Genomic DNA, 25574 nt, shown 5'->3' on the forward strand with positions numbered 1-25574 from the left:
CCTAAGTGAATATGACTTTGGAATATCATATATTAAAGGAAAAGAAAATGTAGTGGCAGATGCTTTAAGCATAAGACCCCATATATTTTCTCTCATACCTATCAAAGTAGACTTAAGGCAACGAGTACTAGAATATCTCATAAAAGATAGCTGGTATTTAAAGGTGAGATCTACTCTTGAAAGTAAAAAGCCAAAAGAATCTAAGTTTAAAGGATATGAACTAGAAGATGATGGAATCTTAGGATTTCATGGAAGGATGTATATTCCTGATAATAGGGATTTTCGAAACACTATCCTTAAGGAAGCCCATAGAGCAATATATTGTGCACATCCTGGAGTAAAGAAAATGTATACTGATACCAAGAAACTCTTCTTTTGGTCGGGCATGAAACGTGATATCGTTCAATTTGTTGCAAGATGTTTGGAATGTCAACGAGTAAAAGCTAATCATTGTCATCCAGCAGGTCTCTTACAACCTCACGACATTCCTATGACCAAATGAAAGATCATTTCTATGGATTTTATCACTGGGCTACCTCTTACTTCTCAAAGACACAATGCTATTCTGGTGGTAGTGGATAAATCAACGAAAGGCGTTCATTTCATTCCCGTAAGAGATACTTACAAAGTTGTTGACATAGCTCGAGTATTCATAAATGAAATTATCAGATTTCGTGGAGTACCTAAGCAGATCATATCAGATAGAGATTCACGATTCACTTCAAGATTCAGCCTTAGGAACTCAACTAAATTTGAGCACGGCTTATCATCCTGAAACTGATGGGCAAAGAGAAAGGGTAAATCAAGTACTTGAAGATATGTTGAGGATGTATGTTATGGATCAGCAATCGCACTGGGAAAAGTACTTATCCTTAGTCGAATTTGCTTACAATAACAGTTACCACAGCTCAATCGGAATGCCTCCATTTGAAGCATTATATGGCAGACCTTGCAGAACACCATTAAGTTGGGACATATTAAAAGATCGGGTGATAGTAGGACCAGAATTAATCCAAGAAATGGAGGAGCAGGTAAAACAAATTAGGAAATGGTTAAAAGAAGCACAGTATAGACAAAAGAGTTATGCTGATGCTCACAGAACTGATAGGAAGTATGAAGTAGGGGATCAGATTTTCATCCGCATCAAACCAAATAAAAGCACTATTCGATTCGGAAAAGGGATAAAGTTGTCACCCCAATTTATTGGACCATTTAAATTCATGGAAAGAGTTGGACTTGTCGCCTATCGTCTTGCACTGCCACCTCACTTGCATAAAGTTCATAATGTATTTCATGTATTTGTATTAAGGCATTATATAGCTGACCAATCTCATAACCTTCAATGGAAGGAACTGTAGGTATCGAACGAAGAAATCATATCGGTTGAACCATTACGTATACTGGAACGTAGAGTTCGACAGCTCAGGAATCATCTGGTAGACCAAGTTAAGGTCCAGTGGAACAAGTATAGTCCTGGATCGGCTACTTGGGAAGATACGGAAATCATATGTCAAAAATACCCCAACTTGTGTCAATTTTGAAGAACTTTAAACCACGTTTTGTATATATTTACTTTACTTTAAATCAGAAACTCAGAACCATTTTGGAATGATCACATATAAACGTGAATTCTTATGATATGTTATCTGTTTAATTCCACTAGTACGTGGATACCAAGACATAATATGTTATTGATCTTATTCGATTATAGTTATCAAAGTAAAGTTTAATATTTGAGTAATTTTGCTTCTGATAGGAATTAAGATATTATACTTTTGTTTCATTTATGCATATATCGATATGATTGATGAAATATAAATTAAAAAATGATTATATTTTAAATATGAAAGCTAATAACATGAATAGAATGTGGCCAAGTATGTTATACTGTAGTTAAAATGTACGAATTGTACATAAACTATTTGTTTTGAATATGTTGATACATATTTTATAAATGTATGGACAAGTGTTTATGTTGCAGATAATATTGTTACCAAGATGACCACGTGATGACAAGAACTTCAAAACAATTAAGGCTCAAAGAGATTCCATGATAGGGTATTAACCCTGGTCCAACTAGGAGGGGTGGAGGTATTACCCACCGTTTATCCTACGCTCCCCTAAACGTGTGATGATGACTGCCAAATGCCTACTGGGCAATCAGGGTGATATAATTGACGTTGATATCTTTAAAAGTCTATTAATGGTTAGTCAATATAGCTGATGCCATGGCATACTCTAGTAGAGGACGGATAGGATGAAAGCGGAAGAGATTAGGAAGGATAGGATGATTATAGAATAGCAAAAAACCAACTGAGGCTACATTGGCACATGTAGGGTGTGTGTTGAGAGACATGGGCCTCCACAGCAATAGACAACACTCCATGGATCCCCAGAGATGCTCAGAGATTGCTCAAGATTCACCTATTGGACGAGGAAGATGCACCTGGTTCACCTTTGCCCAGCCAGCCCCATAGATGTACTGTAATGACCCACTTATAGTAAATTAAAATTTATGAAATTAAATAAAATTAATTAAATTATAAATTATAAATTAAATTAAATCATTAAAATAAATAAATAAACTTTATTTCAAATTAAGATATTCGAATAAAAATCAAATCAGATTTTGTTTATAAAAATCAACACGTATCATAATTTGGACAAGAAAATGGAGGAAGTCAGTAAATGGAGACTTATAAGAAGGAAGGGACGGTTGGAGGAGGGGAGGTCGAAAGGAGGAGGAAAATTTGTAACATAGAGTTTTTCAACAGAAAAGACTGAGCCTTGTTTGTTCTGAAGTTTTTGGGCACGGGGGAACAGATTGCAGCAATTGAGAAGCAATCTGGACTGTGTACCTAGGTTGTACTTAGTTTGGCTGGAAGGTTATGGTCTTTCGGTAACGGGAGCGAAAACTGGAGCAAATTTGAAGCTGGAGCATATCTGAAGTCTCTTCTTCTGCAAAAAATCAGGTAGGTACTCCTCATCAAATCAGTCAATTTGATATAGGAAATTTTGTTAAATTTTAAAAACAGGTTTTACATTAGCTGTTTAATTATTTACAAGCTTTAATTTTTGGGTAAATAGCTGTTTAATTATTTACAGGCTTTACATGTACCATGCACTTGGCAGATGACCCAGGACTTGTAGGATGATGTGGCATCACTTACACCATCATTTGAGCCCTTACAAATGGTCTACAAACATCTTCAACTTACTTGGAAACCCATGAGGTCACTTGTGTGCCCTCACAGCCATTGGGAGCACCACAAGTTTATTATGTCGAGAACAAGGGGCCAACCCCTTGTCCATTACTTTTGGAAGTCCAAATCATCATTTTCGCACTTATAAACTTCATTAGGCCTCTTAGAGAGCCCCACGACATGCATTATTTATCATTTGACCCCTTGGGAGGCTTAATATTTTATTTATGAGCTAGTTTAGTGGGCTTGTCACCAATAGATAGTTATTTGCACATTATTTTAGTTTATGGGCTAATGTAGGCTCAAATTAGGTAATCTGAACTCCTAATGAGTCTATAAATAGGAGAGACATGAATTTATTTGTATCATCACTTTGGATTGGATCATTCTTCTCTCTTGAGAATTTCGCACTATTTCTTGGAGGATGAATTGGAGCATGGATGAATTTTGATCTTTAGATTGGAGTATCTTATCTTAGAGCTTCTTTATTGTCAAATTGTTGATGGTTGGATATGTTCTATTACATGTAAATACACACATTTAATGTTATTCTCGTTTTACTTTTGTCATATGCATTGAATGGGATTTTCGCTATACTAGGGCTAATTGTTGCATTGCATAATTGTGAAATTGTGGAATTATTGTTTCTATATAACATCTCGCAATGTATGGGCCATGTATGTTGAATGAAATCTCCTAGGGATAATTCTACCACGAAATTTATCTTGATAATCCATCTCTTTTTGCAAAGCGAAGTATAAAAGCTTTGAGGGCACTTCTTCTTGCCCTAAAGGTCAAGTGAAGTAGTCCTTAAGGCCTCCTCGACTAAAATATGAAGTCCTTTCTCATCATTCTCCTAGACTCCATTCTCCCCAAGGGATTAGGCACTGGTCTACCAATAGGTGATCACTCAAAGAACATTTTTCTCCACCTCTTCCCTTTCTCTTCTAGGTCTAGCCAAGTTGGGTCACCTAGGGCATCACTTTCCCAATGAAATAGCCATAGAAAAAGTTCGATCTCCTAGCCTCTACTGCATTGGTGTGTCCTCAAGGCCTCCTCCAAATTTGAAGCCATTCTGACAGTGGAGTTGTGAGATAACCCAAGCCCTAGCTCTGAGATCAAACTTTGCCCTGGTATTCCCTAGGCTAGCACCTCATAGGATCAATTTGACACCTTTAATTGGAAATCATTGCTTTGATCCTTTCCCCTTCCTTGTTTGGGTTAAGAACATCATTGGTTGCTAGATTCTCTCTCCTTAACTTAGGTTGGGTCCACTTGGTCCCATGTGGTCCCATACCTTTGAAAAGTCAATTCTTTAAGAACCATTCGAGAAGTCAAGTTCAATAAGGATTTTAAGATTGGAAAACTCCTTTACAAGCATATTCCTCCAACCTAACCCTCAAATCCTCACCTCCTTATCCTAGAAATCTTTGTACCTTGCTTGAAGAGCAAGTAAGCTCTATCCTTAACCTCCTTCTAGGAAAAGGATCATTAAGGTCACTTCACATCTATTCATTGATTCATCCTTCACAAGTGGCTTTCTATATACAGAGTCTCCTCCCATCGGTGAAAGTCCGTAAAGAGTAGGGAGTCTTACTTGAGGTGACAGTGGGCTGAGCCTCCATTGTTGCCCTTGACCTGGTAGTAGCCCTTCAAGGATCCCCTTTTAGGACCCCTACTAGTTTGAGCGTTAACATTTCGGTGTCGTTGTCGGGAGGAAGGACTACCTCCCTAGTGAATCATTGAGGAATTGATTCATTAACGACATCTATAAAGCATTCCTCTGGCGACTCCACTCATTGTCCAAACCCCTAGTTTACTTGAAGGTGACAACATTCCTCCTTTAACTAGGGTTGCTACAAAAAAGGAAAAGCGAATTCCATCACCTGTTGGAACCACCCTTTTCCCTGAATTTGAGAAAGTCAATGATCCATCCCCAAAGATGCCATCTAGTTCTAACACTGACCCAAAACAAGATCAACCCAAGATGACCAAAAGTGAAAGACACTTGGTTAGTGTCTTTGCCCCTTTGAAATTGAGTGATGATCCCAAACCACTACCTGAAAACTATAACCGATGGTTGCCCAAGTTCAAAGGGGATGCTACTTGGACTATCCATGGTTTATTGAGGAATTCTATTGGCAGATGTCCCCTAAGATGATCTTTGACGAAGATAGGCTCATGATGCTTTTTGCTCTATCGCTTGAGGGACAAGCAAGAGACTGGTACCTTAGCCTTCCCCTAGCATGCATAGAAGACTCTGATGACTTTGAAGACCTATTCATGAAGAGGTGGTCATGCAATGCCCAAGGGACCTTTAACATTGAAAAATTCTATGAAATAAGCAAGGGAAGGGAAGATAGATGGGAATTCATTCAAAAATTTGATAGGGCAGTCAAAGATATACCTAATCATTTGAAGCCATCTTAAGCTAATATTCTTGATACCACTTAACTTAGGTGTTAAGCAACAAGAAACCCTCCACACTGATTGAAGCCAAAGAGAGCAATGGAAGTTGAAGAAAACATACGAATCTCGAAGGTAGCTATCACCAACCACCCTAGAGCTAGCACTGAGGTCAAGAAGGAGAAGTCCAAAGATCAACACGAAGAAACTCTCCTTACATCCTCAAGAGAATGGACAAGTTCACTGAAGAAGTTAATGCACGTGACATGGTTATCATGAACAAAATCATCGCCTTGGAAAGGGCTCAAAAATCTAGTTATATCGCAGAAGGAAAACCCTTTCCCAAAAAGCAAAGTGAAGAAGATAGGTCGAGCTCGTCTCGATTCCCATACACTTTGGCTCCAACTAATGTTGCTGAGTCGGACCCATCGTCTGAGGATGAGGAAAGTGAAGAGGAAGAGAGTGAGGATGAACAAATTGATGAGCAGGCTAACCTTGTGAAATCTGACATCTTCAACATTTTGCTAGGAGGATCATATACACATCCTCCCATTAGTGAGGTCACCGTTAAGGAGGAAAAGGAAGAATCTATTCTTAACTCTGATAGCAAGGGAAGGTTCAAAGGGGTCCAATATCCATGAAAGGAAATAATAACCATCTAAAGAATATTCATTGCCTAAGCAAGCCCCTCCCAAAGAGTCTCTCCCTAAAATTCCTCCCAAGAAGGATCCCCCAACCAAAGCCAATTCAAAAAAGGATCCTCCGAGGAAGGAAAACATCAAGAAGAAAGAAAAAGGGAAAGAGGCTAAACTTGACATTGACATAGGAGTTGTTGTAGGAAGAATAACCATACTCGTCCCTTTGAAGGAGATTGCTAAACTTCCCGAGCAACAACAACAAATCAAGAAGTCCCTGGGAATTCAGGAAGAAGAATTACCCGAAGAATTACAAAACATTCATATTCCTAACTGAAACCCTGGGTGTGAACCGTTTATGCTCACTTTGGCTATCAATGACCTCTTCTTACACAATTGTATGTTAGACTCAGGGGCTTCTGCGAATATCATGCCCTTAAAAGTTATGAAGCAATTGGGTCTCAGCATCACTCGGTCATACAAGAAGGTGTGTGGTTTTAACTCCAAGCCTGTGGAAGTAGAAGGTCTCATCAAGGACCTTAAGGTGTCTTTGGCCAAGAATCTCAACATATCCCTCCTCATGGATGTTGTTATCATTGATATTATTGATGTGTGGGAGATGTTATTATCTAGGAAATGGGGGGCTACCGTTGGGGGTCATGTTCAAATGGACTTACCATATGCTACCCAATGTTGCACGAAGCGGGAGCGAAGCGGAAGCGCGGAAGCGGAAGCGCGGAAGCGGAAGCGGGAGCGCGGAAGCGTCATTTTCCAAAAATCTAGGAAGCGAAGCGTCCGCGGAAGCGTCTGCTATATATATATTTTTTTTTATATTTTTTTGCATTTATACTCAAAACAAACATCCCAAATACCAAATTAATTGTAGAAGACATGAAAACATGCATATTTTTGCATAAATCAAGATAGATATGGCATCCATGATTCCATTGTAGTTACTAGTATGTACAACAATCATCTATATTCTAGCTATTACAAACATACATCAAATTTTTAAGCATATTATAAAACATAAAACATTTAAGCATATTATAAAACATAAAACATAGAGCATATTATGATTTATCTAGCAAGTGAGCAACTGTCAACATTTGTCATGTCCAAAATTCAAATAATAATGTTTACAAAATATGTCACTTGGTCACCGCCAAGCCAAAAAGGTTCAAAATTCAAATTCACAAGTCTACAAGTCTAATGAGTAATCTATGACAAAAAGTAGTAGATTGTGAATATATCTACTAATCTCTCCTCCTTCCACCACGAATAGAACGTGATGGCGGGCCTCCACGTGGTGGCAATGAAGAAGATGGTCCCTGTGTAAGTCGTGGCACTGAAATTGATGAAGAAGAACCCCCTGCTGTTGGTGTTGAACCATGGAACCTAGGAACCAAGGGACCAGATGGGGGTGGGGGTGGTGGCATATCAACACGGTCATCATCATCCTAGAATCGCTCAAAAAATTCATGCAAAAAAAAAAAACACTAGTTAACAAAAAAATTAAAAACATGAATTAGAGAAATGCTTTATAAGGGAAAATTGGAAAATTCATACCACAATGGACATACCTGGATAAGAGCATCCTCTAATTGCTCTAGTCGCAACACTCCATCCTCCAAATTGGGCTCCTCTGGATTCTTGTCCCAAATCAACAAGTCTTTATTAGACTTTGCATCTTCACAGTAATGGGACAACAATCGCAAGTTGTAATGAACATAAACCAAGCTCTCTGCCCGGTCTAAATTCAACCTGTTCCTTTTAACACTGTGGATGAAAGAATAAGAGCTCCAACACCTCTCTGCAGAAGAAGTGTTTACCACCTGTGATAGCACCCGCAATGCCAAACTCTGTAGAAGTGGAGTACCCCCTCCATGCATGTTCCACCACTCAAGAGCAGAAAAAGTCTCTCGATCTTGAATTGCATGCATGCTCCCAAATGGACCAGTGTTGAGCGTATAGTTGCTCACCTGTCTCCGTACCAATGCAGCCTCCTCCTCATCAGGGATTAAATTACTCAATGCAGCCATATATTTTTCGTGAACCTCTCTATCTTGGTGTGGTTTTTTCCTGCTTCCCCCCCCAGGTGCTGGTGTTGAAAGCCATGATGGATGATAGTATTTAGGTGTCAAAACATATGCTAATGCATGCAATGGAATATTTAGCATTTCCCATCGGTTTTGCACCTCTACACGAATATAATTGTACAAGGTGGTATCTCTAGGCTCAACAATGTCTTTAATCTGCCCCAACATGCTATCCATTTGCTCATACACCTCCCCAATTACTGGTCGATCTAAATCTGCAAACTTGATCATGTAATAAATTGGTTTGGTGAATTGCAAAACATATTTAACCTGTGACCAAAAGTAACTGTCAAGAACAGTGTCCTTGACTGCATTAGCACCATCTGAGTCAGTGTTAATTTCATCCCATGAATCAGCACACACCAGATTAGTTAAAGCTTGTCTCACCCTCACTAGCCGCCTAAAGGTGAGGTAATAACTAGCAAATCTTATCTTTGCAATTTTAAGCAATTGCAACTTGGAGTAAGTGCCATAGAAGTAGTTTACCCTTGTATGCCCTGTGATGAATTTAATGAGCTGCTTCCCTTTCCTGTAAACCTCAGCAATCCACCCACAATCTTTGTGTTTCACAATATCATGCATCAAAAGGTTCAATGTGTGAACCAAGCACCCAAACCAAAAGATGTGTGGATGAGTACGCTCAATAATTTTTCCTGCTGCCTTACAATTTGCTGCATTATCTGTGATCACTTGAACCACATTATTCGGACCAACATCTTTGATTGATTTCAATAGGAGATCTACAATGTTTTGTGCAGTTGCACTGATGGAGGAGGAGTCATGACATGCAATAAATACTGCACCACTAGAAGAAACACCAAGAACATTTATCAAATGTTGGTTTCTAATATTTGTCCACCCATCTGATACAATGGATACCCCAGAATCCACCCACTCATGTGTAAAACGTGTCAAAGCTCTTTGAACCTTAGCTTTTTCTCTTTCTAATAACACTGTTCTAGCTTTCTCATAGTTGGGGGCCTTGTATCCTTTTGGGGCTTCATTGATGGCCTTTACCATGTCATGCCAATAGGGAGAGCGAAGCACATTGAATGGTACACCGCAAGCACAAAGAAAACGGACTATCTTTCCATCCACATCATCCCTCCCAACAACATTAAGGAAATCCCCTATTGTTCTTCTACCTCCAGAGGTTGCAGAAGTACCATGAGGAGATGGGCAACTACCAAATTTAGAGGTTGCACTTGATTCAGAATGAGTTTTTTGTTTCTTGTTTTTTTGTTGTGCAGCCATCTCTATTTGGATGTATTTTCTTCTTTCTTCAGTTGAAATGTTTGGGCAAATTTGTACCCCCACAGAACCCTTTTTTTCATCACTGTCCAGCACCCCACAAAGATGCCTCCTCAGACGGGTATATGAACCCGTATATGGTTTTCCTCCATGACAACCATGAGGGCACACAAATTTGTAAGATCCACCACCCTTTCCCCCATCAAGTTTGGTCACATAGTTCCACAAGGGTGTTGATGTACCTTTCCCATCTTGTGCTTCAGTGTCCCCTTCAAGTTCATCCCCTTCCTCTTCAAACCCTTCCTCCTCATCATACATTGGGTCACTACTATTAGGACCAAGTTCATCCCCTTCCTCTTCCCCTCTATTCCTCACCCTTGCCATCATTAAAACCAAGAGTGGAATGATACATAGAAGCCAAAAGAACACCATCTTGGAATATGGATATAGGTGGTGGACAACCTGTAAATAAAGGAGCAAGTAGAAACAATGGGAAAGAGTAGGAGAGGGAGGAGAAAAATACAATTTTTTTTTCAAAAAAACAAGGGAGTTTGGGGTTTGAACTTACCTCTTTAGCTCTTGTAGATGAAGTCCTCCAAGCTCTTGCTCCAAGCTCCTCCTCCTTCTCCTAGCTCCTCCTTCTTCACTCCTCCAAGCTCTCCTCTCTTCTCCTCTCCTTTCCTCTCTTCTCTTCTCCTCTCCTCTCTTCTCTTCTCCAACTCTCATAAACTCAAAGTGAGAAAATGAGGAATGAATGGGAGCTTTATGCTTTTCATTCCTCACCTAAACTCACCCTAAACTCACCCTAACCCACCCCCTCATGCTAAGTTAAGTTAACTTTTAAAAGAAATTAAAAAAAATTTAAGTTTCATTGGCTGCCCGCGCGGAAATTTCCGGAAGCGCTCGGGAAGCGTGCGCTTCCGGGCCCGAAGCGTGGCGCTTCCGGATGCCCAAAGCGCCCTCCGAAGCGCGGATCCGGGGCAACGCAACCCAATTTCCAGGAATCGTTTTAAAAAACCGGAATCGCGCTTCATGAAAACCGGAATTGCGCTTCGCCTGGAGGTTCCGGAACGCTTCCGTACGGGACGCGATTCCGGCTTAGGATCCGGGGGGGGGGGCGATTCCTGCAACTATGATGCTACCATTCCACAATCTGGAGGAACCCCTTTTATCCTTTATAGGGAACCCACCTACCTATATCATGTGATCAAGCTTGGACCATACTATGAAGCACATGAAATTGAGAAGCCTTCTCCTACTCTCCCAACTTAAGAAGTTTGTATCCTCAAACGACCAATCTCTAAAGCAAGCAAAAAGTGGAAGCCTAAAAAGGAATATAAGGTCAGGGACTTGGTCTTGGTTGATAGAGATCCAATGCCTGTCAAGATTCATGGAAAAGTTGGGGAGGATTATTATTACATTGCAAACTCAATGACGAACTTTGGCCCAAGCCGGTCAAATTAAGTCATATCACCCCTTTCCTTGAGACTTGATATTGTATCATATGCATGGTAGAGTAGGATGCATTGCATGTTGATTTTGCATTAGAACTAACATCATATGATATTTCTCATGGTAGATTAGATGCATCTAAATTAAATTTGCATATTTTATTTTTCTGTTGATTTGATTTGATTTGATTTGGAATTATGGGCAGTGAGACTCGTAGCACAGGGCCACAAATTAGGACAAAGTCGTATGCTACAGGCCACAGAACCAGGCCGCAAGCCTAGGCCCCTGAAGCAAAACTCGGACTGTTTTTCCTGAGGTAGTCTGAGGCAAAGATAGACCGAATTTCTTGAGACCCTGTGTGAGGATTTTTGAGATGGATCAGAAACACCCTAAGACATTCAAAGCAACAATTCGAGAACAAACCAAATTTCTGGAAATCTTGTGCGAGAATCTTCTTGAGACGGATCATTTCCCTTCTTCTGAAGCAAAACTGAAGTTTTGAGCATAATAGAAAACCATTCGTGGGAATTGTATTTTTGAGGTCTGTTTGGGTAGGGTTGTTGATCAGAATTCATAAGGGAATATTGGACATGCACTACTTTAGTTTGTAGACAGTTTAGATAGGTGTATAATTGCTCAGTATTCGTATTTTGTTGAACCTGGAACTAGTTGTTAATTGATTGAATTTTGATACGGTTGGATGGACTATGAACAGTGGCATTATTTTTGAATGAGCAATGATAGTATTATACTATGATATTGAATGCCTTGTTTATTTCTTCCCTTAATAAGCAAAAGTATTTTATTGAAAAAACCCTAGTTATCTGAAACTAAGGGCAAAAATTAAATCAAAGAAATTTGGGTCTCAAGTGTGTTGATAGGTTGTTGTCATTGATGTCAACCCAAGCAGCACCTAGAGATGCCCTACTTTCATTGACCAATATGACTTGGCAAATCATTGAGTCTTGCATTCATACCACCCTAGATGGATTCTCCTCGTCAACATGTTTCCTGTGGTATGTGGCACGCCACATAGTTCTTCACGGTTTGATAGATATTCAAGTTTGAAGTTGGAGACCCCTTGTTAGTGGGCTAAAACACCAAGGGGTGGTGACATGGCACTCTTTTATTGGTTGTTAGTCATCACACATCAGGCATGGGGGTTATTTATTATGTTTAGTGGAGAAATCAATCAAGCATGAGGGTTATTTATTATGTTTAGTGGAGAAATCATCTTAAGGTAGGGTATCAAACTATTTTCCACCCATAAGAAGTGTCCTTCACCAATTACAAAGGAAGAAACCCAAACTTCATCCACCAAAAGGGCAGCGGCCTTCTTGATTAAGGGTTAAGATAGTCATTTAATATTATTTATTAAAAGAACCTTCCTCCAATGTTTTTTTTGAAGCCCCTTCTTGTCAAAATTCTATTCCTAAAGTCCTCCAACGGTCATCCACTAGAAGCCCCTTCTAGGTCTATAAAAAGAGATCCTTACCTCTCCTATTAGGCATGCGCTTGAACGAATAATTTTGTGAAAGAACAACTCTGAATTTTTGGCCACCCCTAAGGAAATAACGCAGGCATCAATAAAGGGTTAGGGTTTGTTTGTCATCTTTTTGGTGGTGTCTTGGAGGCTCAGAATTATTGCAGGTCACCTAGCTAAAGAAAAGCGAAGGTTTGAAGAGTGGTATATCTCAAAAACAGCAACGAAGTTCTTGATGATTAGCTTTGGTCTTGTACAAGAGTTTTAGGTGGAGGATGGCCCTTCTATGGCACAACTATGACATGATCATCCGTCAAAATTCTGTAAAGTCATAAAAAATCACAGACCAGCAAAGGCTTATCCAGATCAGGGTTTCGTATATTTTCGTTTTATTTTGGGATCTGTCTTTGCATCTTCTTGTTACAGGCAAACGTTTGGTTCAGGATTCATTGGTCTCTTTTGATTTGGGACTTGGGACTTGCTTGGGTGATTTTTTATTTGCAGGTATAAGCTTCTATTGACTCTCGACCTTCTAGGGCACACAAAAGATCTGCAGTACCGGTCTATTCATTTTGTTTTGGTGAGAGGAGCAGCCTCTGTTTTGCGTCCATTGCCTTAACTTTTTCATTCAGATTACAGTGGTATCTTTTGGCTCTCCTTTAATCCTTGGTTCTGTACAGGAATTACCCACTGCAGTTTTAAATAGCATACCTTGTTTGCACAGTAAGGCCGACCTTATATGCATAGTCAAAAATCTACTTGATATCCTACAGCACTTATGTATGAACAGAATTGAAATCTAGTAGCCTTGGGAAGCAAATCAAGAAGTGAATCTTGTAGACACATATTGACTATTACAACTGATGGTAAATTGAAAAGGAAGGATATCCATCTGGTCACACCAATGCACAGTGAAGAAGAGTCAAAAGAATTGATGATCTACAGCAAAGGTTGGACTTCTTCAAGCATTGCAGCAGTGAAACACCTTTAACAGGACTTTGGCCCTCTTCAAGGCATCAAATTGTCTAATCATCAAAGGCAGTGTGCAAAGAGCGGTGTTCTCATTGAAGGCAGAGCAAAGTGCTACAGCAGTGAAGCAGTAAGGGTAGAGAAGGAAAGTACAGTTTAACTTTCATTATCTACAACAGCAGGGTCTCATCTTCAATTCAGAGACATTTCACATTGTACATTTGTAAATTCAAGTCTTGTAAAATTGTGTAAAAGCATTATTGTACTGGGAGTTCAGGAAGTCATTTGGTCCTAGGGTTTGTTGGGACAAGGGTTTTTGGTCCTAGGGTTTGGTTTAGGTCCTAGGGTAGTTTTGGTCAGTTGAAGAAAAATCACTGTATATCATCGTAAAGGGGATAATTGTCCCTGGTACAGAAGTCCACAATTTTTGTTTTTAATTTTTGTCTTTTTCAGGGTGGTAGGGTGGTGCTAGGGCAAGTTGGTGCTTGCTAGGGTGTTAAAGCATCCTTTCAGCCGACCGCTGATTAAAACCCAGGCGTTGGGGCGTCCTTCTAGTGGGTGTTGGAAAAGAATGATTTTTTAGAGTTCTAGGGAGTTGCAGCTTTCTTTTCAGTTGGAGTTGAAGATTTAAAGAACATATTGGAAAAGCGTTTGGTGGATTTTGACCCGGAGGGGGTTTTCCACCTAAAATATTTGTGTTCACTGTCTACTGTTTATTTATGGTTTTTGAATACTGCTGAAGATTAACTAAGGCTCTGAAAAGATTAATAAGTTACTAATTGCTAAGAAACACTGATTCACCCCCCTCTCAGTATTTCCAACAGGGTGTTCTCTTCTAGTGCTGCATACTCCCAAAAATATATATCAAAGAGTCTATTCTACTATGTTGCTTTTTGGGTCGTTGTCTACTGTTGGTTTAAAAATTGAGGGAGTAAGGGCCTGAGGCTCCCTCCACTAACTGCCCTGGTGTTAGTGCACATAGTAAGACCAAGGTTATGGTTACCACTACCTTCAATGGTGGTGCGGTTGATTCCAACAACATTTGGGTTCCTATGAGTTGAGCCATTATCTAAGCAAATTGTTGTTCTCCTTAAGCTAATACACAGGCTATTTCTTGTTACCCCTGAATCAACTGTTGTCCTTGTTGTTGCCCTTGCATTAAAATGTCGGTCATTTGTTGTTTCCCTTAGAGTATGGCATTTAGTGAGATACCAAGGTCTTGTTCTCCTTGCCCTGCTCTATCCCCCATGGTTGAACAATGGGTGTTCCTCTTCCTCCTCACGGTAACGTTGCTTGTATTTGTTGGAAGCATACAAGGCTCATACGCTCACAAGCTAGCAGGATGCTTGCTCTGACACCACTACAATATTCTGTGGGAATTTTTGGCCTAAGTTTCAGATAACTAGGTTTTTCCCAATAAAGTTTGTTTACTTACAAGGATGAAATAAACAACGCCTTCAATAGCACAATATAATATTATCACTGCACTTTCAATAACAAATCACTACACATTCAACAATAATGCCACTACTCATAGTCCATCCAATTGTATCAAAATTCAATCAATTGGAAACTAATTCCAAGTTCAACCAAATACAAACACTAAGCAACTATACACCTATCTGAACAATTTGCAAACTAAAGTAGTGAACATCCAATATTCCCTTATGAATTATGATCAGAAACCATACCCAAATAGACCTCAAAGATACGATTCCCACATAAACGATTTTCTATTATGCTCAGAACTTTGGTCTTACTTCAAAAGAAGTTGATTGATTCATCTTAGGAAGATTCTCGCACAAGGCTTCCAGAAATTTGGCTTGTCTTCGATCTGCTACTTCGGATATCTCATGATAGCTATGCTTCATCTCAAAAATCGTCGCACAAGGTCTCACGAAATTCGGTCTAACTTTGCCTCCGACTACCTCAAGAAAAGTCGTCTGAGTTCTGCTTCAAGGGCCTAGGCCTGCAGCCAATAACAAAGGTTGCTTAACTACAGAAACTCGACCAATTGAAATAACCCTCGAGCAAAGGTTGTTCTGATACCACTGTAATATTCTAGGGGAATTTTTGCCTAGGTTTAACATAACTAGGGTTTTTTCAATAAAATTCTTTTGCTTATTAAGGAATGAAATAAACAACGCATTCAATATCATAGTATAATACTATCATTGCTCATTCAAAAATAATGCCACTGTTCATAGTCCATCCAACCGTATCAAAATTCAATCAACTAACAACTAGTTCCAGGTTCAACAAAATACGAATACCAAGCAATTATACACTTATCTAAATTGTCTACAAACTAATGTAGTGCACGTCCAATATTCCCTTATGAATTATGGTCATAACCCTAATGAAACAGACCTCAAAGATACAATTCCCACATGAACAATTTTCTATTATGCTCAGAACTTTAGTTTTGCTTCAAAAGAAGGGAAATGATCTGTCTCAAGAAGATTCTCGCACAAGGTTTCCAGAAATTTGGTTTGTCCTCAAACTACTGCTTCGAATGTCTCAGGATGGTTCTGATCCATCTCAAAAATCCTCACACGGGGTCTCAAGAAATTCGGTCTAACTTTGCCTCTAACTACCTCAGGAAAAACCATCTGAGTTCTACTTCAGGGGCCTAGGCTTGCGGCCTACAGCTTGGGTCTGCAACCTACGGCCTGTAGCGTATGGCTCTATCCTAATTTGTGGCCTTGTGCTACGAGTCTCGCTGCCCATCATTCCAAATCAAATCTATCCTTATAAGCTGCAGACAACACTCCTACTAGTTGAAACGATGCCCAAATTTGTTCTCAATAAACTACCAGACTATTCAACGAAATATGTTATGCAAGAACAAAGTAAAATCTTCAAGTCTTAATTGCTTCAATGACCTGTGCCAAAACAAAAAACAAAAAAACGTGACTAGGTAGGGTGGGATCACCTCCACCAAAACTAGTCCAAGAGAGAAAATGGGGTCTTGATTCTTAAACCCTCAAAGCCTCAAGCTCAACAAACAGAGATAAATGATCCAATCCCACTGATGCCTCAAAGGAATCTAACCCTCTTCTATTTATAGATTTCCTTGAGGGGATTTTTCTCCTTAATTAATTGAGCAATGTTCACATCAAACCCCATTTTTGGGCTTTTTTGCCCCAGCTGCCCCAAACATTGGGTATTTTGGGATTTTTCCAATTTATCGAGGACTATAGCCTATGGGGATCGATAGGCTACTTTGTCCCTTGGGCCAATTAATCCCTCAAGGACATTACATCCCTGTTGCATTGTCCAAAACCAACCTACATGGAGATCCTTCAACACAACCATGACCTATCCTTGCTTCTACAAATTACACCTAATTATGAAGGATGACGAATTGCTCATTTGGAAGCCCACATGTAGTCAAAATTGGCAAGGGTGGAGGTTGTAGCCATGGGAGAGTATGTGGGTAAGGAGGACAGAGAGGAGGCGTGATTAAGGGGATCTGCCAATGGGAGGGGTAAAGGAAGACAAATAGGATAGGGATTAGGGATAGCAAGGAGGGTAACAAAGATGAGGGAGGAGGTTGTAGGAAAGGTGGTTGGTGTGGGCTTGAAACAAGCCACAACTACATATGAGGAAGAGGAAGAGGGTAAGGACAAGTGGGGTGAGTAGACCAGGGATATGGGAGAATCAAAAGAGGTGATGTATACAATTAGGGAGGAGAAAGGATAGACGAGGGGTCAGATTACATAGGCATGTGAGAGAATCAGAAGATATAGCAATTAGACCAATGTTCCCATGACCTCAACAGATGGCACTAATCCTGAGAGGTGGTCACGAGTGCTAATCCTATATCAAGACCAACAATGTCACAAGCACTAGTCCTAAAGTGTAACAAGCACTCAAGAGAACACACAAAACAAATAAGCTGTCCCATTAGTACATGTTATCCCTAACCATCCTATCAATTTCCCTTTTTGAGGAGTGCCAATGAACAAGATGTCTAAAGAGTATCTAAAGGGAGGGCGGTGCTCAATAAAAATGTTGATGCACTAAATGAGCAAAGAAACATTCAAGAACCAGCACAACCTATGTCTAGAGAGACATAGGGAAATAATCCCATACAAGGAGCAAAGAGCCAAATTGGGATATTGCTCTTACCCAACAACTAAGGCCCCTATGATGAAAATCCTATGAAGAAAAAAGCAAGCCTAAACATACTCTCAAGACAGAAAGAACAAACACCAACCTTGCCTTGAACAATGACCCATAGGATAGTCCATTTACAATGGATTATACATTGAAGCATGATATATTAGAATCTCTCTACAAAAGCCAAATTAGTTGGATTCAATCTAGTCCACCATATATCAAGCCATGTAAAACCATAGTTTTAATGATGGTGCCAAAAAGATACACCTTACTCAAAATGTCGTAAAATGGCCAATGGAAACATTGGTGCTCAAGAATGAAAAGAGATGCAAGTTGCTTGCTAAGTCAAGTTGACTCATTTTGAATCTACAACATGTCAATTGTACCCCTAAGTACGTGTAATCTGTAGTTATCTCAACCTTAACCCCTTTGAAAAGAATTGAAATTTGGAAGACTATGCTTAGAGGTATTAAAGATTGTAACATTCATCTCATTTAGGTTTGCCAACATATGTATAAGGTAACAAAAGCTAGCGAGGGTATCCAATTGCCTTTATCCTTTTAAAAGCCTTCCAGGGAGGAGTCCCTCAGGCCACATCATCCGCAAACAAAAGTGGTTGAATCGAGACATGACATGACCCTAGCAAAATTAAAGCCATTAAGGAATGAAAAATCCCCACATCCATAAAGCATCTACGAGGATTTCTCGGGTTGACAGGGTATTATCGCAAGTTTGTTAAGAATTATGGGAGAATAGCAGCAACTCTAACAACATTATTGAAGAAAGATGCATTTTCATGGACTCCAGAAGCAACAAAAGCCTTTGAACATCTTAAAGAGGCAATGTGCCAAGCATCGGTCTTAGCTACGCCGGACTTCACAAAAACGTGGAATGTGATGCCTCAAGAAATGGTATTGGTGTTGTTTTAATGCAAGAAGAAAGACCCATTGCTTTCGAAAGTCGTCCAATCAAAGGAAAGTATTTACACAAAGCTATTTATGAGAAGGAAATGTTGGCAATACTACATGCACTTAAGAAATGGCTACCCTGCCTAATGGGAAGACACTTCAATGTAAAAACAGATCATGATAGTCTTAAATACTTTTTAGAACAAAGATTATCTTCAGAAGAGCAGAAATGGGTCAAAAAGATGTTGGGTTATGACTTTGAAATCATCTACAAAAAAGGGACACAAAATGTTGTGCCAGATGCACTCTCAAGAAAGGATGAGGATGTGGAAGCAGTGTTTTGTGCCATTTCTATTATCCAACGGATTGGATAAACGAAGCAAGGGATAAATGGAAGAATGACGAAGCAATGTGGGCACATATTCAAAAGCTACAACAAGATTTCGGTACATCTGATACATTTAGCTGGAAAAATGATTCGTTATGGTACAAAGATTATTTATACCTATGTAAGAATTCCCAACTCAAACAAAAGATTCTTATGGAATTGCACACCTCTCCCTTAGGAGGGCACTTAGGATTTTTAAAAACTTACCACAGGGTTAAGAAGGAATTTTTTTGGGATGGCCTTAAATCGGATATTCAAAAGTTTGTGGCGGAATGTTTGGTTTGCCAACAAAATAAAGTTGAAACAATTAAGACCCCAAGTCTATTACAACCTTTATCCATTCCAAGCCAACGTTGGGAGGAGGTTTCAATAGATTTTTATCACAGGTTTACCCAAGTCCGAAGGAAAAAGTGTCATCATGGTGGTAGTTGATAGACTTACCAAGTATGCACACTTTTGTGCATGATCGCATCCATTTAAAGCAAGTACAGTTTCTTCTGCATTTATGGAAACAATTCAAAAGCTACATGGAAACCCAAAGATTATTGTAAGCGACAGAGATCCCATTTTCATTGGAAATTTTTGGATAGAATTATTTTCTTGTCTTGGTAGTCAGTTAGCTCATAGCTTATCCTATCATCCTCAACCTGATGAGCAAACTGAGATAGTAAACAAATGTTTGGAAGGATATCTTCGTTGCTTTGTATCGGATAAAGTTATAAACATACACAATGGGTCAAATGGTTACCTCTGGTTGAATGGTGGTAGAACACTTCCTTCCATACTACAGGAAAAATGACCCCATTTATGGCACTTTATGGATATCATCCACCGTCCATCACATCATATTTAAAAGAAAATTCTAAGGTTCAAGGAGTGGAAGATCACATCAAGCATCAACAACAAGTTCTCCAACTCTTAAAGAATAACCTCACTTTGGTGCAGAATAGAATGAAACAACAAGCAGATCAACATCGCAGTGAAAGAAGTTTTGATGTAGATGACTGGGTATTCCTACGACTACAACCATATAAACAAATGTTCCTCAAGCAGCTAAGAAGGATAATAAATTATCACCAAAGTATTATGGTCTATACAACGTATTGCAAAAGATTGGTACTATGGCATACAAATTGGAGCTTCCTGCAGCTTCCCGAGTGCACCCAGTTTTCCATGTTTCATGCTTAAAGAAGGTTATAGGTGACAAACTCCCAATTCAAACAATATTGCCAGAACTTGACGAGGAAGGAAAAATCATATTGGAACCTAAAGCAGTCACAGAAACAAGAACTCGACAGTTACGAAATCGATCAATTTCAGAGTATCTCATCAAGTGGAAGAACTTACCCACTGAAGATTCCACATGGGAGGGTGAGAATTTTATACATAAAGATCCAGAACTACTCAAGCGTTGTGGACAACACTTTTTTGAAGGAGAGGGGCATGTTAGGTCCCTATAATACTAGTAATTCCCCATTACTATTGTCATTGTAGCCCTTATTGTTATTGTTGTGCCCCTATTGTCCCCATATTGTTATTATTGTGCCCCATAGAAGCCCACTATTGTTATTGTTGTGCCCTTATATTATTATTGTTATGTTGGCTTTGATTATATTGTGACCCGTTAGACTCCTATATATAGAAAGGAGGTATTGTCATTTGTATCATCCAAGAATTGTTCATTTGTGTAATGTAAAGGAGGTTGCCCCCTCGAAGAGGCTGATTTTGAAGGCGTTGATCTATCTTTTCTTCTATTTTGTGAGTTGGTTGCATAATAGAAGCAAACCAACATCAACATGGTTGTGCTCCCTAAGTGGTGCTCATTGATGAAAACTCCAAATATTGTCAAAGACAAGGGGCAACCCTATTTGACCCCAATACTATTCCTAATAAATCAGAGAATCCCTACCAAATGCGCAAGCATCCTACAACTTTCTCATAGAACCTCATAATACAAAGAATGGTAGATTCAAAGATGTAATGTTCCACAATCTTTGGAACAAGGACTCTCTCAAAACTAAATCAAAAGTCTTGTAGAAGTCTACAAAACAATAAGAAACTTAAGATGATCATCACCTAACCTCCTCAGTAATAACCCAAACTATGAATCCACAATACTTGTCTGGTAACTATTCCCAAAACTTACATGCCCTTTATCCCTAAAAGCTATGTATCCAAAATTGTGGCAAAAAGTTTTGCAAAGGTATGCCCAAACATGATGGCTCTATAATTATTTGGATCAAAACTATTTTCAAATTGAAAGTCGAATGGATGTGTTATTGCCAAGAGGGAGGAAAACCCAAGCAAACTACATCATTAAATAGGTCACAATATGGAGTGTTAGAGAATCAATACCATGCCTAAAAAATCAAGTTAGAGGCTTTCCCCTCAGCTGCATTGCTAATAGTTCAAGCCTAAATAGCTCTCTTCTTATCTTCCCAAGGAAAACAAGTAGCCATAGGTAGGAGGAGAAGGAACAATGGCAGAGGGTTAAGTTGGCAAGTCATAGAGAGAAATAAGATGTCAAATCCAGAACTTGTAGTCCACATGAGAGGTAACGGAGGCCTTTTTAGGAGGAACATCAAAAGCATTTAGGGGAGGTGTGGAGGGCCAAAATAAGTATGTGTCTCCTTAATGCAAGAAACCCTTGTGTCTTCTGCTAAAGGATACATTGTTAATAACCTTGTGTGGTCAGAATGCTAGGTGAGTCATGTGGACAAAATAGAGGTTTTTATGCATAGTCTTGCATTCTTCGTCATGCCAGTTGTTCAATAGGCAATTACCATAGGGACATGCAAGTATATTGTGGTGGATGATATGGAGGTAAGAGTCAAGAGCAACGTCCCAAAGTGCATTTGACATGTTATATCTAGTCATGATTTATGAATAGAATAGAAGTGGATGGAACAAGAGATAATCTTAGAGGGGAGGAGTGGAGAGGCACCAATGTATTTGATATCAAAGTGAATGTAGAATTTCTTTGAAATTCTGCAATTGCTTCAATGAACAATTTTGTAAACTAGTTTCTATTCATAAAGACACTATATTTCTCTACTTATTTGTAATGGAATAGAACAGAAATAAAACATAATCACACAATAGCAAAACAAAAACAAAAGTAGAGAACCCAACTGGGAAAACCCTCTGCTTGATTGAGAATTTTATTGACAAAGATTTTGAGCAACAGACCTCTTACAATACAACTTGTTTCAATCAGAAAACACTCTTGTCTTCCCTAATTGTTCAAACTTGAAACCCTTGCAAGAATTCTGATCTTTGCTCCTCAATTTCCATGCCTTGTTGAGCTCCTAAACCCTTGCGTTGATCCCTACAATTACCTCCTATTTCCTGGCGCAGGAGGAGCTCCTATTATTTAGGAAATACCTCCTAAATCCTAGCGCATTCCTCAAGGAAATTACCCTCTATCGAAAATTGTACAAGCTTCTCCTTAGCTTGTCTTTCTCTCACAAGCTCCACACACAAACTCGTGCTCAAGAATAAGGATACAACTCATGCCTCGGTCCTCCTTATAAGCAAATCAAACAGGCTAAATCTGGCAAGTTTTTTTTTTTCTTTTTTCTTTTTTCTTTTTTTTTTTTGGCCCCAATTTAGAGCTTGAGACTCGGCATGTAAATTTCCAAAACTATCTCGCACTAGGAGACGATTAACTGAGCCTCCCACTTCAATGCAAAAGTCGAACTGCTTCATAACTCGTCCTAATTTTTAGCGAACTCGAGCATACTAAAGAAGGACTCGTTGACATCTCTTCGACTAAGGCACAAGTCAAAGAAGACCTTCACTAGCTACTTTTCAACAGTGGATCACAAAATGTGGCTAACTACTCTGCCAATGAAGAAGATGAACAGCACTCCAATTTACCATGTGAATGAACGAATGTTCAAGTTGTCACCGAAACGATTTAGCGCTGAGAATAAAAACAATTGCAATCATTGACAATGAGAGAATATCAACTTTTCCAAGAAAATCAATATTCAAGTGTCTAGGCACGGTGGGCATGGTTTATGCCATTATCAATATTGGTGTTCTTGGGTCTCTTGTTTGGGCTCATCATATGTCCACTTTGGGCTCAAAAAATGGTACACCTGCTCACTCTATTGTAGCTACCACGAACATAGATTTGCGGTGCTACTAATCAATTTCTAATAGCAAAACTAGACATCAAAGCCAAAGGGAAGTTTGTAAATTTGATAACTACATACTCACTTCCATTTTCATAACAAACATGACGACTTCAAGGGATGCATCCTTAGTCTCAATCTATAAAACTAATGTAAGACAAAGCCACAAGCCATGGTTGATACTGCAGAAATGATTGGAGTCTTGAAAGAGAGAAAAACATTTATAACATAAATAAGGAAAAAAAAAAAAACCATTGATTTGAAAGTTGAGGAGGTGAATTAAATCCCTTGCACTCTTAACATTAATAATCCCTTGCACTCTTGCCATTATAATCCCCTAATCTAAAAAAGTCACCACACTGCCCTCATTGCTGGAGGCACACCATATACCGGTCCTTGGGTGAGGTGAGGACAAAGGAGGGGCTAAACAAAGGTTGAATGGAAGAATAGATGAACCTCCTCTTGCTCTTATAATGTTAACTGCTTCCATTCCCTTGCACTGCTCAGCAAAGACTCTACTGTAGTTTTTAATATTTTATCATACACCTCTTCTTTGGCCTTTAATGCCTCTTATAGTGATATATAGTGTCGTGGATTCTAATCTCGTGGCATTTTAAAGGAGTAGGAGATATGGGAGTTCGTTTTTTTTTTTTTTTTTTTTAAGGAAAAAATATAAATATATATATATATATATATATTTACTTTTCTCTGGGCCAAATCAGAAATTTCATGGGGTGTGTCCAGGCATCTCCATGTTCAAGGTGGGGGGGAGCACCCAGGGGCACCCCACTTTGGGGAAACACCTCACAGTTTCAGGGACACGTTTTACAGTACAGCTGCCCAAGTTTTTCAACAAGGACGACATGAGAAAATGCCCCAAATGAAGTTTCCCCGTTCCAAACGTATGGGAAGTGTAGGGGTGTGCCCCCACTCGGAGGAGCGCATCACGCTGTAACACCATAACCTGGCATTCTTGTAGAAGGCCACATAGAAGAATGAGAAATCCACGGGATTCACCCGAAATAACATCGTAATTATAAATCAGGGTAACCTACAACACTTGGTCCCAGCAACAAAAGAAGGCCACATTATAGCCTAGGATCTTGTTATTGGCATCAATAAATCTCAAATAGAACCGTTATAGCGTGCGCTGAGAATCAAACTTGCGCTAGTTGTGGTAAATTCCCACTCATCCGCAGCTGAATTACAGCCCAACCAACTGCTATGAATCCATTCTTGGGACATGCTTGAATGCACAAGTGAGTGAGTACAATGACAACGCCCCATACATACACTCATGGTGATGTCTATAGCCAAATAATATAGTTTGCCATAAATCTTTATTATAACAGAATCTACAATGCAGCTAATCAGTTTCCGATAGCAGTACTGGACATTTGGAGCCACATAGAAGCTTGAAAATACTTGCTCACTACATACTCGTTTCCGTTTCCATAGAAAACAGGGCATGTTCAGGGATGCATGCCTGGTCATGGTCTATAAAAAGCTAACGTGAGAAGTCGTCCCAATCCATAACTGATAATGGATAAATAATTACAGTCTTCAGAGATGAGGAAAAGCATTTTATAGCATAAATAAAAATTAAAAAAAAAAAAACTCTAAATTGGAGCTTACGTCGCGGATTTGGTAGCCGAGGAAGCGGATTGCATTCCTCACACTCCTGACATTGCCAGCCCCGTAATCCAAAAGCGTGACCACATTGTCCCCATTACTGGATTTGCACCGTACATTGAGCCTTGCTGGGCATGATGACGACTGGGGACGGGATAAACATAGATTGAACTGAAGAAGATGTGAACCTCCTCCAGCTCTTGTAATGTTAATTGCCTCCATTCCAGTGCACTGCTAGATTATGACTCTGCTGGAGTTTTATCGTACGCCTCTCCTACGATCTTCAGCGCCTCTCACAGTTTCTTCGTGTGTTCTATTCCCGTGCCCTGCCAGAGGAGGAAGAAATGAGAAAGAATAAGCTCAAGGTTTAAAGCCCTGAGATTCTGTTTCTACCTCTCCAGGATTTTGAATAGGAAGTCAAAACGAAAATGAATATTAGTCGGTAAGCGAACGAGGATGCATTAGTATAAGGTTTTTTCAAGTGGACGAGTGGGGCATGTTCACACACGGTTAATATAGTTAATTGGAGGCGTTTATGTGGAACTCATTCCTCCCATTTATTGGAACATTGCTGGAACTCGGTTGACAGGGATCAATTTGTTGGATTATTTCACAATGAAGAATCATTTCGGTGAGAGAATTCAGTGAAGGCTCATTAAATCAGTTATAGTTTCTTTGATATTTATGTATAAAAATATTATAAACAAAAATTATATTGGTTAACCAAGGACTATCGAGGCTTTGGGAACTTCAAGCAGGGTTTATGTAGGAAAATGAAACAGAATAAAGCAGGTAGGAAAATGAATAAAAAAAAATTAAAAGAAACCACTCTTTTTTTTCTGAATGGATCTCTCCATCATTGTTTTGAAGATAGTGCAATTTCC

General features: G+C 39.3%; 1 protein-coding gene across 1 annotated transcript in view; it reads right to left on the reverse strand.

The window, feature by feature from the left end:
* The window catches only part of AT-HF (HIS HF), a 350337-nt gene extending 325193 nt beyond the window's left edge, over window positions 1-25144 (reverse strand). The window contains exon 1 of the mRNA XM_089458515.1: window positions 24694-25144. Within this exon, the coding sequence (XP_089314641.1) occupies window positions 24694-24912 (219 nt within the window). The 5' untranslated portion in view covers window positions 24913-25144. The remainder of the gene's footprint in view (window positions 1-24693) is intronic.
* Window positions 25145-25574: the final 430 nt, after the last annotated feature.

Source organism: Pinus tabuliformis, chromosome 7, assembly GCF_031772625.1.
Source record: "Pinus tabuliformis cultivar Carrire ecotype Pingquan chromosome 7, CPIR1, whole genome shotgun sequence".
Classification (NCBI taxonomy): domain Eukaryota; kingdom Viridiplantae; phylum Streptophyta; class Pinopsida; order Pinales; family Pinaceae; genus Pinus; species Pinus tabuliformis.